Source organism: Lissotriton helveticus, chromosome 10 (assembly GCF_964261635.1).
Source record: "Lissotriton helveticus chromosome 10, aLisHel1.1, whole genome shotgun sequence".
NCBI classification, from domain to species: Eukaryota; Metazoa; Chordata; class Amphibia; order Caudata; family Salamandridae; genus Lissotriton; species Lissotriton helveticus.
In genome coordinates this window covers 696,512,493-696,527,446 of record NC_136071.1, presented here as the reverse complement: position 1 = coordinate 696,527,446, position 14,954 = coordinate 696,512,493, and the positions used below count along the sequence as shown (strand labels likewise).

The following is a 14,954-nucleotide window of genomic DNA, read 5'->3' as shown; positions in this document are numbered from 1 at the left end:
GGTTGTGTCTGAAACTGACAGGGAGGCGGGAACTATAAACACAGATATGACGGGACTGGGGGCTGGCAAGGGAATCGTCCCGCCCACTTCCACTCAAAAGGCGCCTTTTTCACCCCATCCCATACTGCAGTTTGTTTCTCTTCCTGTCTGGGGGGGGGATCTTCCTCCCGTCCGTACCATTAAGAAGGGTTAATTATTGTTACCGTAAAAGTTGACACGCATTCACAAAATGAATAATTGCCACAAATGACTTGCAATATATGTAGCTATTTGGCGCTGTTAAATACAGTGCCTACAGAGCAAAAGCAGTACCGAGTGAGTCTTTAGGTGTACTGTATGCTCGTTTCCCCCTCGGAAGCCCGCACAATGGTACAGGCCAAGGCGCGCGCTGGCTCTGGCGGTTCGGTGGCTCCAGGGGGCGGGGCGCTTCAGTCTGTGGCGCGGAAAGAACACGCTGGGCCTGGCTGTTTGGGTCCTGGAAGTAGCATCTGCTGATGCAGGGGTAGGGGGACGAAACTGCGGGCCGAGGCCATGGAGGAGCTGAAGGTCCCCGAGGACATGTTTAAGGATGTCAAGTTCTACCCGGTTGGAGATCTGGACCCCCAGGTACTTGAGATAGAAGGTCTGGGAAGAAGTAGGACCCAGGCTCCAAAAGGGAAGCAGAGGTATCTGGCCAGTGCTTTCTGACCTGGGTCTTGGGCGGCAAGAAAGGGCGCACCCGGGCATTGCAAGGCTGTGTCCCCGTCCTGCTTTTAAATTATTAACATTAGAGGCCCATGTTCAGAGCTGTAAACTTGTCCACTGGTTGTTGGCCCGAGGCACGCTTCTCCCAGATTGTAAACTGCAGAGTTTAATTTCCAATGTATGGCCCTCCAGGGCGCCGTCTATCACTACAGTGAGATTGCAGGGTGCTGTGCGAGAACTGTTCTAGGAGCCACAGGTGGGAGACTTTAGGAATCGACTGGGCCAAGAAGGCTAGGATAGTCCTGACTCTGCAGCCAGGATGCTTTTTGTTGCGTCGCTTTCACTCCATATGCCTGCGCTTCACACTAACGTTGCATAAACTTAATGTATAGTTCCCTGTCTTTGGGAAAACACCCCCATCCGAAGGCAGGATATAACGTATATGTTTATTTGTAAGTGAGTCTTCTCAAGCCGCTGCATTAAAAAACGTCAAACAAATGTGCAAAGCGTTAGGGGAAATGGTATACCATGCATGTGCTTAAATAGATCATTTGTGAACGTGGAGACAACATGTGGGAATCTTTCGTATCATCAAGGAACTGTATGTAGTTTCTGACGTGGCGCTACGTTTACATTCGCAAGTGCATCAACTTGTCGAGGTCACACTTTATGAGAGCTTGAAACCTAGCAGTTGGAGTTCAGATGCATGTGCGGGCGTGGGCAATGTCTGTACGTTACACTTCGAAGTGTTTTGTGTGCTCACTTTTCCTCGTAAGATGTCTGAAGGTAATCTGGAAACACGCAAATGGTAATGGGGGAATGCTTGCAATAAGTCTAACCACTGACAGTCTCTTGGGGGAGCGTTCCAACCCATCGCTCTTTTCCTCACCATGCCATCTCACTTTGGATCCAGTCATATGTAAATCAATCTCGACTCTGCTCCAGTCGAAACAATCCATTCCGTAGCTGCCAGGTCTTAGTTATACAAATGAACCTAATTTAGGTCGTTTGTTTGTGCTGACTTTTACGTATATAAAACCTTGATTTAAATGTAAAGTCCCCAAGTTTAAATACCGCGGTCCACATAGGCTTGCATTGTCTTCCTTTACCATGAAATTAAAGTAGCTCCTGGGTGCTAGCATTTCTCTGTTAATAGCAGCTGTTTAGAATGTCCAAGAGTTAGTGTATATTAAAAAGTTATATGCATGCTGTTGCCCTAGAAAGCAACCGTGTTGCTCTATCGTTCTACTTCTTCTTTTTTTTTTTTTTTCTTTTCTTCTTGATCCTGTTATTCCTTTAGTGAGCTCAATCGTCATATAAGCCCACTGAGGCTTTTTCCATTAGATGATCGTCAGGCCCCAACGTTAGCCTATGAGGGTGAGAGGGCACCCAATGTGCGCCACTCTTTTCGAGAATGGCTACTGATCTCTCTACCGAGACTGATGGTGTTAGCAGAGAAATTAGAGAAGGGAGGGCCTACTATTTTCTCCTGTATAAAAGATCTGTTCAATCTCGCCTGACTGAAGTCCTTTAATATGTATGTAATCGTCTGTGAGTTTCTGTTTTATAAAGTCAACTTGCATGTCTGATTAGCGTGTGGTGAAATTCCTTTGACTGTGTGCTTTCAGAACGGTGGGAGACTTTGTTTGGGGCTTTATACAACACAACAAAATACTGTTGTCCCTCAGGTTTTTGAAGGCCTAGTCAGCTGATTATGTACTAAATCTATTTAGAAAACCATCGCCCACATCTCTGTAGTATTCTTCATCATGGGGTTCGCTCCTTTCCATAGCAGGATGCTGTCATCCATGGTGGACTCTATAAGAGATCTTAGGCGGTTAGCCTGATTTAGTAATACTTTCATCAGTTTGAGGTGGTGTCTCTGCTGAGTCCCATCCATTGCGCGAAGGTAAGAAGATTGCAGTTCATAAGCATTGGGAGGATTTGTGGCTTGTTGTTAGTTACTGTGATACTTGGGACTTATATACTCAATACAAAACACCCTGGGTCTACACAGAAGGAGTGTGAGAGAAGTGAGTCAGCCAAGTGAAGCAAAAACTAGGGTACCAGTTTGTTGGAGTGGGAGCAAGATATCCTTATACCAAGACCCATCAATCACCCAAAGTGATGTCTCATCATCTGGGTTTAGGTACCATCCTATCAAGGAAAACCGATCTAGGTATTTGATCGGAAAAACTTTGACTAATAGGAAGGCTATAGGATGACTGGTTAACCCACAAGGAGCTTGCTCACATCAATAGACTCATTTGAAAAGGTGAGAGGATCAAAAGAGTGTGAGTAAAGTGCAGCGCTAAATTAAAGTAGGAAAAAAGTGGTGTTCTAAAAATGACTAAGGAGTACTTCTCACAACTTTATTCATCAAGTCCCCTTGCCATTATTAAAAAGCAGGATGTTGACGCTCTAGATATTCAAGACGTCAAACACAGTGAAAGGTCGACATGTTTCTGCCCTCACGGAGATCTAACTGTATCGGGGCATTCTTCAGGACCAGGCTATAAACAACAGGCTACTCTCCAAGCACTCAACTACACCGCGCATGATTGTGTTTTTGGGTTTTGCCTGCCGAAGGCTGCGCTCTGCGCAGCTCTTCAGCGCAGGTGAAATCCTATGTCGTCAATAAGGACTCCTGGAACGTCCCCCGGCTCTCATTGGTTAGCTCCATAAATGGAGGCTAGCCATTGAGTGCCGGATCTGTCCATCAAGGCTGGACCAGATTCGGGGGCGTTCTGGAGATTTTTTCCCAGGGCGGAGTTACGTTTTTTCCCGTTCCCTCCCCTTTCACTGAAAGTGAATTCAGATGCGCTGTCCATTCCCGCCCCCTCCGTGTGCCTTTCCGCCCCCCTTGCTGTCCTGTGCACGTTTCCCGCCGTCCGTGTCCTCTCCCGCCCCCTCCCGCCGTCCGTGTCCTCTCCCGCCCCCCTCCCGCCGTTCGTGTCCTCTCCCGCCCCCTCCCGCCGTCCGTGTCCTCTCACGCCCCCAGCGAGTGCCCACCTCGCGATTTCTGCCCGCCTGCCTGCCTAGCGAGGGCCGCCGCGCTGCCCGCGGCGACCCGGAAGTACCTGGCCGGCCGGCCAATCCCTTCGCGGCCGGCCGGAAGTCCCGCACCCGCAGCGGGGGAGGGAAAGGGAAGCCTTGCTGTTTGCCGCTTCCCCCTGCCTGGGGGAAGCCTTTGCCGGTGTTGCCGGTCTCCCATGCCTGGAGGGAGACCGGAGAGGAGCCTGACGAGGGTGGAGCGGAGGGGGCGCGGGGCACATTGTGGTGCCCGCCCCCACCGCAAATCCGTACCGGCAGCAAGGAGGAGGGCAGCAGCGATCAGGTAAGGATCAGCGGAAGACGTTAGAACCGTGCAGATCTCACCACCCACGTGAGCCCGTCCCCCCTCCCTGAGCCCGTGTGTAAATGCTTGTCTTTGTCCAGTAGCCGCTGCCAAATTTTAGTTTTATTTCTATGTCAAGCGTATTTCACGGCCTTACAGCACTTCTCTCGCTTTACGGCTTGCTGTATAGCTCTGTTCGTGGCCGGGGCTCCTTCCCTCCTCCCTTTCTACGCTTCACCAAGTTGGCCGCCGGGGTAAGAGTACGGAGCTGAGGGCCTGGATTAGGAAATCGGTTGCCATCCGCCTCCGTGAAACGGGCAGCGGGTTCAGAAAAGTGTGGCGGTCACTCAGGGTAGTACAGATAGAGTATTTAGATCGGGAGACCCCGGGGGGAGGGGGATACCAGGACTCTGCCCTGTAGGCACTGCCCCGACCCTGCCACACTTCACTGCGAGAGCCGCGGACGGACAGACAAACAGTCACACACAAGCACACACATAGACACAGAGTACACACACACAGACGGCAAGGAGACACAAACACGAGCACACACATTCATCTATGCAAAGGCAGACACACGAAGAGACACACAACTGTGCACAAAGACAGACACACAAACATAAATGCACAAATAGGCACACACACAAACTCACACATACAATACCCACGTTCAACTACTGAAGTACGACACACTCAAACACAAACATACAAAGAGGCACACAGACAACAGATAGCCATGCACAACTCCTCAAACGACAGAGTCACACACGCAGACAGACAGACACAGGGGGGCAGACGCGTCCGACTACTCAGAGACAGACAGGTGCACACAGAGTCACAGAGGACAGAAACACACAGACACACCGACACCCCACACAGGTGCACACGGGCGAAGATTGCAGGATGCCTACACATCTGCACCAATAGGCAAACAGTCACACAAACACACGTCCTGCAGCGCACTGGAGCTGTGCCATTGTGCGGCTGCGACGTTTTCCGCACATTATGGAAGCGCTGCATTTGCTGCATAATTCGTCCTCTGCTCCACCATGGCATGATTCGAACAAAAAACAAATCCGTTTCTATTTCACACACTTCAAACGTTACTAAAGTCGCAGTGACAACTGATGGCGGGCAGTGGAAGCCCCTCGTAAGGTTGTCTTCTCTCCTTTCTGAGGCTTGTTGCTGTGTTTGTGTGTTAAGACGAGCTGCAGACTATTGTTCCCAGACAGTTTTAACGAGGGTAAAAATGACAAAATGATGTCATGCTATCAGCAAATGCGTTGCATGACGCTGCACCATTTGCCTTTTCTTGCCTCATATTTCAGTCAACCCTGCTGCATAATGTGCCCCCCCTCCGATGCATAATTCCAGTGCCTTGAGGTTATGTCAGATAAAGCACCCAGCCGAGCCGTGGCTTAGCTGTTCATCCTTCCAATGTCGATACATTGAATATCATCGAGGTGGTTACTCGGTGAGGTGCTCTGGATTATGTAATGAGATCCTTACAATGACACAATCCAGACGGATTGGGCGTCTAGGCGCTAGATTACGCTAATCTAGGAATGGTATTCAGCGACCAGGAGTCCTCAATGCGCCCAGCGCGTGTCCCAGCGCCTCTTGGCGCTTCTTTGTAGGTTTGCACTACGGACGGTGTGATTCTATGTGGTGTTTACTACTACGAGCCCGGCTGCTTCATAAAATGTTATTTAATGATTGTGGTTTAATTACACTAAAATACACATTGGTAAGCCATACCCTATCCATCCCTGGGCCCTAATAACACCTTACTGTAGCTAGCTGCCACCCTGAGCCGACCCTAAAAACGCCTAACTGCCCCTAAACACTTCCTATGAGTGACCCTTAAAACTCCCCACTCCCCGCACACTGCCCACGCATGAGGCCTACAATCTGCCCACTGCCCCTGCGCACTGCCCCTCTCTGAACCCTAAAGGCACTTTTGTGCAGTTTTAAGAAGCACAAACTTGGCCACGGCAGTTGGAGCCCTTGGATTATATAATAGAGGGGAGGAGGCATGTTTTTTAGGCCCAGGGAGATTATGTGATTTTTTTTGTCAAGAATCGCACAGTATATTGGCGCAAGGCGTTCAGCTGTGCTATTTGGCACCCCATTTGTAGGGTGATTAGATTGAGTGTATTTTACCGTTAAAGGACCTAGCACACTAGTGTAACCAGGTGCTGTATGTAGCACACGGACATACCAATAAAGGGAATTTAAACTGCATAGCTGCGCTGCTCTAACTTTTCCAAAGGCGAAACCATTGCATTGTAAATGCTTGTTTGTCTTTATTTTAGAGCGGGGCCCCCTTCCCTGAGTAATGAGCCAGGTAGAGGTGAGGGCTACACCCAATTGTTATGGGTAAGTGATAAACCAATTATGAGTATCACCATACAAAACAAGAAATACATTTGCGTTCCTTTGCGCTAATACAATGTGTTTGAGAGTGAGTTCAGTTGAGGAGTATTTCTTTTGACATATACATGATGCTTGTTTTTTACAGGTTCCGGTTAATGTACCAGTAAAACCATTCAAGTTGGACATTACCGGTGGAGTATATGTACTATATAATATAATTTCGCACCATTATAATTTACACGTGTGTAGCAGCAGCTGTATTTGTTTATAGCCTGGTCCTGAAGAATGCCCCGATACAGTTAGATCTTCGTGAGGGCAGAAACATGTCGACCTTTCACTGTGTTTGACGTCTTGAATATCTAGAGCGTCAACATCCTGCTTTTTAATAATGGCAAGGGGACTTGATGAATAAAGTTGTGAGAAGTACTCCTTAGTCATTTTTAGAACACCACTTTTTTCCTACTTTAATTTAGCGCTGCACTTTACTCACACTCTTTTGATCCTCTCACCTTTTCAAATGAGTCTATTGATGTGAGCAAGCTCCTTGTGGGTTAACCAGTCATCCTATAGCCTTCCTATTAGTCAAGGTTTTTCCGATCAAATACCTAGATCGGTTTTCCTTGATAGGATGGTACCTAAACCCAGATGATGAGACATCACTTTGGGTGATTGATGGGTCTTGGTATAAGGATATCTTGCTCCCACTCCAACAAACTGGTACCCTAGTTTTTGCTTCACTAGGCTGACTCACTTCTCTCACACTCCTTCTGTGTAGACCCAGGGTGTTTTGTATTGAGTATATATGTGAATAGGGGATATTCACCCTGCAGGTCTGTAAAACATCCCTTAGACCCCCCAGTAAATTTGTCGTGAGTAGAATACTTGGGACTTACACATTATAATGCAGCTAACATGAATTTAAGGGCCATAGAGATCCACCCAAACTATCAATTTCTAATACTGCTGATGCTGTGTGCATTGAAAAAAAAGAATACAATATTGAAGGTTGCATATGGAAGAGATAGCTGCCTGGTAGCAGGAGGTATGTGTATTTAGCTTTATTGTTAAATTGCTTACAATCGTTACAATATACTATCATTACAATAATCTATAAAGGGAAAAATAGTTAAAAACCAACACAAATTGCTACAAATTATAAGGGAGTTAAAACATTAAACACAGTTATCCGAACTGGCAGTAAAGTGCCAAGTGCGTAAAGCTTAGTGGGGAGTATTGTCAAGGTCTCTCTTGCTTGCTAGCCGGCTGGTTTCTTTTTGTAACTCAATTTTCTGTGACAGTGCGGCCCGGATTGATTCTTTAAATTTCCCTAGTCGCACAACTGTTTGAGCTGGTTTAGCAGAGAAACGCAGGTCTGAGGCTTCTCTGCATCGTACTAGGCAGTGAGACCTGCAGATGGGAAGTATCAGTCGGTGCTGCTCGCTAGCTTACTTTGGACAGCAGATGGAGCCAGGATTCACAATCGTAACTACAAAGTCGACATGTGGCTGAATTGTCCTTCCGGGACCAGGTTTGGTTAAAGTCCGCGATGGGCAATGCAAGAAGTCTCATGTAGGTGATTTTTTTTTTCAGTGCTTGCTCAAAGTAAGGCTGTGGTTTTCCCAATATGTAGGAAGTGTCCAGTGATGAAAGTTTGGGTTGATAGTGTAAGCTTTCCAGGTCTCTTTCATAGGATATTTTCTTGACCTGTGTGTTCACTGATCTTTTCCATGCGGTTACTGGAATGTTTAAGTTATGCAAGTTTTGAGCGTCTATTTCTAGCAATTTTATGGCTTCTGCCATGGAGACCCGCCTTCTTCAAAGATTGTTTTAATTTACATTTTCAGAGAGGTTGCGGGAGCACGCAGGCTGCTAATATAGTATTTTAAAATATCCCCAGAGCAGATAATGTCCGGACTGGTGAGTCCCAGCTCCAACCTTACTCTTGCTTTCCTGGCCTGTCGTGGGAGTTCTAGGACCTTCTTATAGGCAGACATTTGGTGGTTTATGAGGAACTTAGTGAAGGCTAGGTGGCCGTAGTTAAGAGTGGGAACTAGTTTTGCTTTTACGACTTTCAAGATGGGTTCAGCAGTCGGACTGTGTAGTTGTCCATTGAGATTTCTCAAACGGTGTATGATGCCAGCCCCCTTACTTCTTAGATGTTTCAGATGGGCTGTGGGTTTGGCCTCTTCAGTTAACTTGAGACCCAGATAGTTATAACTTCAGCATGTTCTGATTTGCACGTTACCTAGGTGCCATTGTGCTGTCTTCTTTTGGTGGTACTTCCCGAAGATAATTATCCTGGTCTTCTCTTGGTTCACCAAGAGATTGTTCTTTTGGTTAAACCTATTCAGAGCTTCTAAGGCTTTCTGTAGGCCTCTCATAGTGTGATCCATTATGACTGTCATCAGCGTATTGGAGAATTTGGAGCCGCATTTTCCCCAACCTTGGTGTTAGTAGATTTGCCCCCTCCAGGGCTTTTCCCAGATCGGCTGTATAGCAATAAAGTAGAGGGGCGAGAACGTATCCTTGTTTGGGTCCGTTATTGATTGGAACCTTGGTTGTTACAGTCAATTGGCTGGTTTTGATACGAACCCAGGTCCCCTCATGAAGGGCAATTAACGCCTTTAACAGATTTTGAGGAACGCCCCAGGAATCCAGTTTTCTCATGGTCAACTCGGTCGAAAGCTGCACTGTAATCAACGAAGCAGCAAAACAGAGGTAGTTGTGATGGTGGGGTCGCAAAGAGTGACAGGTGTCCCAGTGCTAAGATGTTATCTATGGTAGAGCTTTGGGGCCTGAAACTGGATTGAAAGAAGGGAAGATATTATGAACTTCTGCCCAGGTTTCGAGTTCTTTCAACAGAATTCTGGCACATGCTTTCGCTTCTATGTCTAATAGAGCGACGACCCAGTAGTTTTCAGGTTTCGTGCATGTGGTATCTTCCTTTTCTAAAACCCCCCGGCGCCTTCGCGTGTGATGGTGCTGCTCGCGGTGACATCACTTAGAATGTCACCGCGACCAGCGTTCCAAGGCGAGCGCCGGGGACTGTGCATGAAGAGGCTCTGAGAACTCGAGGCTGTGGCTGAGGTCGCAGTAGTTAAGTCTCTTAAATAAAGACTTCTTGTTGAATCGTCTTCCTGCCTTTGGGTCATCACTTTTGAATGCCACACTGGCGACGAGAGAAAAACCTTTTCTGCGACCTCGACACGCCGGGAACACTAAGAAGTGAACAGCTGACGCGAGGAAACTGAGACGGACGTCTGATGAATGTATCCGGAAGCGCCGTGGTGAAGAACAGTTACGGCTCTGTGGGGTAACGAGTGAAGAAGCAGCAGTGATAAGAACGTAAGAGGGTGACTTCAAGTCGAGGACAGCCTGTCATCCGTCTGCTCCAGACTGGAAGTAAGGTGACCCCTGCCGGCAACCTCTGCGCGCACATCAGTTGTTTATTAGTGACTTTAAGGTCCCTCGCTAGCACTGTCATTTGTGGGTCTGCAGTGGAGTGGGGCGGTTTGTAGTGCCTCAGCCTGTTAAGCAGGGGAAGATTTTCGCCGGACTATTGCCTCGCTCCGCGCACGCTCCTTTCTCTCACCTCAAGAGTATTGTGACGGCCGTCACGAGTACTGACTTTGAAGTTTGCACCGTATAGTCCCGCATGATTAATCACGAACAGCAGGGCAGAGCGGTGTGGGCACATCTTAGGAGCGTGTGTGTAAAGACTCCTCAGTGACTTTTGCTCCGGGTTGCGCGTGACTGTATCTCTGCCTATTTCCAGGGAGGTGCGCAAAGGGCAGTTTGAGAGGAATACAGGCAAGGTGCAGGAATTTGAGCAGCACGCCCCCCTCACAGCCTGTGCCTGTGATTCATGCCCGACGGCAGCTGTGTGAAATATATGAAGTGAAGCGCGAGTGCGCAAGCAGCAGTTTTCCTAACTCGACAGTGGGCGACCTACTTATGACATTGCCAGGGTGAAAGGAGTGCACACGCGCTATCACTGTGAAGTACAGGCGTTGCCAGTATGTGGGATTCGCACTTGCCAGTGCTCTACCGATGTCTGATGTACTGAAGGGCTGTCCTTTCAACTCATGTGCCTTCTCCGCCACAGGCGTGGCTAAGACTGAACTGGCAGTAGTAAAAGTGGTGTATTGTGTGGTGCATCAAAAGAACGTAGCAGTGTCATTTTTAAGGAGGAGGGCCAAGGATCATAAGAGTCAGCGCTGTTCTACATTTAAAGCTTAATGTACTTTTCTCATTGGAGGGTGGACTGTGCATCCCTCTCTCTCCTTTACTGTCCCTGTTTGGAGTTGGATGGGGAACCTGTAGTTTGAGAATGTATGCTCTTTCTGGCAGTTGCTAACAGATCTTTTCTCCTCCAGTGTAACTGTGGTCTAGTGGGTGTGTACATCTCCTCTGGGTGCAATTACAGGAACATATAGCACCCAACCATGCAAAGTGTGACTCCCCCGCCTTTTTTCTTAACCACCCCAGGGGATCCAAATATCCAGTGGAAAAAATGGAGAAAAGTGTTTTTAAATTACGCCATGTTTGTGGACCAAACCTTGGTTTAGAAAGAAAGGTTGCATTATTGGCTTATTATCTAGGCGCGGAAGGGGAGGAAGTTCTTGATCATCTCCCAGATTTAGGGCCGCAGGAGGCAAGGGGTCTGAACGAGTTCGAAGTGAGCCTAAAGAAGTTAGATTTACACTTCCTCCCCAAGACTAGCACGATCATGGAGAGATACCACTTTGGGAAAAGGACACAAAAAGAGGGAGAATCGATAGAAGATTTTGTGTCCGACTTGAGGAAACTAGCCGCCACTTGCAAGTTTGGTGGTGCAAGTGAGGAAAGGATTAGGGACCAATTTGTTTTGGCTTGTAGGATGGAGCGAGTGCGTGAAGAGTTATGGCTCAAGGATGACCCGCCGCTGAGGGAAGTGCTCATCATAGCTAAGCAGGTGGAGCACATGCTTCAGTGCGTCAAGGAAATAAAGCAAGACGCAGGGGAGAAGAAAAGTGATGAAAAAGCTAATGTCAGTGAAGTAGTGACCGAGTGTGATGCAGTGTCTGTAGTAAAAGGCAAAAAATTAGCGGACAAGGAACAGAAAGAGGGCAGGTTGGGGGGATCATTCAAGGGCACCTGCTATAGGTGTGGCAAGCAGGGGCACTTAGCCAATGACAGATTCACGTGCAACAAGTGCGGGAAGAAAGGGCATTTCAAGCAATACTGCAAGAGTGGGCAGGTAGTCGGTAGGCAGAGTAGAGACAGGACGAATGTGGTGTGTGACGAGATTGTGGTGCAAGTACAAGAGTCACAAGTCCCTAGTCCCAGCAACTCCGTGTGTGCGGAAATAGTAGTGCAGGTTGAGGGAGGACAGGTCAGCAGCCCCAAGGACACCATAAAAGTAGGGGATGTCGATTTGGAAGCATTATTTGACTCATGTTCAAGAATTACCATTATCAACGCAAAAGAGTTCTCACGAGTGTCAAAGGGAACGATAACTTTGAAAAGAATGGATTTAAGGCCTGGGGGGTATGCTGGTCGCCCCATCTCCATGAAAGGGTATTTCCTGGGGAAAATTGAATACAGCAATAGAGCAACGGTCACCAAAGTGTATGTGTCCACGGTAGGAGACAACATCTTGGGTTGGCAGGCACAAAAAGAGCTGGGGGTCTATTTGAATCCTAACAGTAATCCCCAGATTTTGATACAAGAGATTCTTGAACGTGCAGCTGACGTCGTGACAGAGTTCAAAGAAGTGTTCAAAGAAGAACTGGGATGCCTAAAAAACTACTGTCACAAGATAAGATTGAAGGAGAACGCCAGGCCAGTCGTGGCTAAAGTTAGGAAGCTTCCCATTGCCATCCAGGAGGAAGTGAAGTTCGAGCTGGAGAAACTGTTCAAGGCCAGAGTCATTGAACCGGTGGAGGCGACGGAGTGGCTGGCCCCCATCGTGGCAGCAAAGAAAAAGGATGGGTCGGTCCGGCTATGCATCGACCTAAGAGCATTGAATAAGGAGGTCGTGGTCGACCGATACCCTTTACCCAACATCACCCAAATGATGAGCATGCTAGAAGGTGCCAAGGTATTTTCCACCCTCGACCTCACCTCGGCCTATTTCCAAATAAGACTACACGAGGAATCTCAGGAACTCACAGCTTTTGTGACACCTATGGGCGCATACAAATTCAAAAGAATGCCTTTTGGGCTAGTCTCGGCGGCCGCCGTTTTTCAGAGAATCATGGGCAACATCTTGAAGGGCATCCCGGGCGTCATGTGCTACCAGGATGACGTACTTGTATTCGCCAAGGACCATGAGGAGCACGATGGAAGACTGAGGTGCGTGCTTGAGAGGTTTCAGTCACAAGGCCTTACTGTAAAAAAGGACAAGTGTGTGTTTGGCTGTGCAGAATTAGACTTCCTGGGACACAAGGTGACGAAAGAAGGTATATGTCCCAAAGCCGAACTGCAAAACACCAACGTGAATCTGACACCCCCCAAGGGCAAGGACGAGATCAAGTCATTCATGGGGATGTTGGAGTTCTACGGGAAGTTCATAAGAAACCTTGCGGGAAGGACTTACGCCATCAGGCTACTGTTGAAGAAGGAGAATGAGTTCCGATGGAGTCAGAAGTGCCAGAGGGAGTTTGAGGACGTAAAGAAGGCGCTTGCTGAAGCCCCCAGTTTGAAGTCTTATATACCCAACCGGGCAACGGTAGTCACCACCGATGCAAGCGCCAAAGGATTGGGAGCTGTCCTCACCCAAGTTGGAGAAGAAGGAGAAGAAACAATAGCCTTTGCCTCAAGGTCACTCCAGAAGTCCGAGAAAAACTACTCTGTGATCAAGAAGGAGGCCTTGGCAGTGTCTTGGGCAGTAGGGAAGTTCAGAGACTTCCTCTGGGGAACCCAGTTCACTCTCCGCACGGACCACAAGCCGTTAGTGGAAGTATTCAGTAAGAAGGGATTGGATGCCATCTCCAGCAGGATAAGGCGGTGGGTGGTCAGCCTACAAGAATACACTTTCGATGTCGAGTACGTCCCCGGTACGCAAAACCTCGCAGCTGACTGCCTGTCCAGACTCGTCAGTGATGAAGAAATGAGAGAGAGGCAAGAGAAGACGGACGAAGAAGAGGAGGACCTTCAGATGGAGGATGTCTGCACCATCCAGAGGGCGTTGGGAGAAGAAACATGGAGAAAGGCGTTGCATGAGGACAAGATTCTGGAGAAAATTTTCATAAGAGTAAAAGGCGGATGGAAGCATGGTGACAAACAGGACGAAAACCTGCGGCCATACCTGGCCATTAAGGACGAGTTGTCCATAGTAGACGGGTGTCTATTCAGAGGCACGAGACTCGTACCACCTGCAACTGTGAGAGACAACCTGGTCGAGATAGCCCACGAAGGACATTTGGGCATCACCAAAACCAAACAAAGACTCAGAGAGAGCTATTGGTGGCCGAACATGGATCTAGTCACCGAAAGGAGAATCAGAGAGTGCATCCCATGCAGCAACAGTGACAAGGTCCTGAGACAGCAGACGCCCCCTATGGTGTGTAGACCGCCCCCGTCTGGACCGTGGGTTGAGTTGGCATTAGACATTGTGGGCCCTATGTCTGGGGAACTGAGGACGCCTTACATCTTGGTGCTCGTGGATTTGTATTCCAGGTGGCCAGAGATCAAGTTTGTCAGTGAAGTCACGACCAAAACAGTCATCAGTTTTCTAGAGGAGGTGTTCATCCGAGAAGGGCTACCAAGCAACATCCTCACAGATAACGGAGTGCAACTATGTTCGAAGGAAATGGAAGACTTCCTGGATGGAAGAGGCATCAGACACAAGCGCTGCGCTTTATACCACCCCGAAACCAATGGCCTGGTCGAGCGTTTTAATAAAACCCTCAAGGAGAGCATCCAGTTGGCCAAAGCCAGTGGCATAAACTGGAAAGAAGAGGCGTGGAGACGAGTAGAAGCTTACAGGTTCACGCCACATCAGACGACGGGCGTCACCCCGTTCGAACTACTCCGCGCCAGGATACCCAACACCAAGCTAACCCCAGGGTGGACGGAGTGGCACAAGGGGTGGTCAGACCGTACTAAAGAAACGAGAAGCTTGAAAAAGCAAGAGGAAGCCATGGAAAAAAGAAAAGAAGGATACGACCGGCACAAGGCCACACAGATGTTTGAATACAAAGTAGGAGACAGCATCAAAATCAAAGCTCCCACAGGAAAGGCAAGTTGGTCAGAGTACACCACTCTCACCAAACTATTCAAGAATGCAGTCAAGACACAGGAAGGGAAAATATGGAACCTAGGGAGAGTTGTAAAATACCATCCGCCAGAGAAAGACCCTGAGAGTTCAAGGGGGTGGGTGGGAGACTCTAGGCAGAACCTTAGTTCCACCACTAGGAGGCAGTCAGTGGTCCCTCACCCAAACAATAGGCCCAACAGGAGAGTGACCAGACCACCTAGGCATTTTGATCAGTATGTTATGATGTAATCTATGCCACTCTGCCTACCATGTGTCAAGTACCTCCACCAGGCCAAGGTCTTTTGTTATACACCC

General features: G+C 48.3%; 1 protein-coding gene across 2 annotated transcripts in view; it reads left to right on the top strand.

The window, feature by feature from the left end:
* The first annotated feature begins 416 nt into the window (after positions 1–416).
* Positions 417–14,954, top strand: part of PAXIP1 (PAX interacting protein 1) — a 179,008-nt gene continuing 164,470 nt past the window's right edge. For both annotated transcript variants that reach the window (XM_078663248.1, XM_078663249.1), the window contains exon 1: positions 417–606. In XM_078663248.1, coding sequence (XP_078519374.1) covers positions 532–606 — 75 coding nt within the window. In that variant the 5' untranslated portion in view covers positions 417–531. The remainder of the gene's footprint in view (positions 607–14,954) is intronic.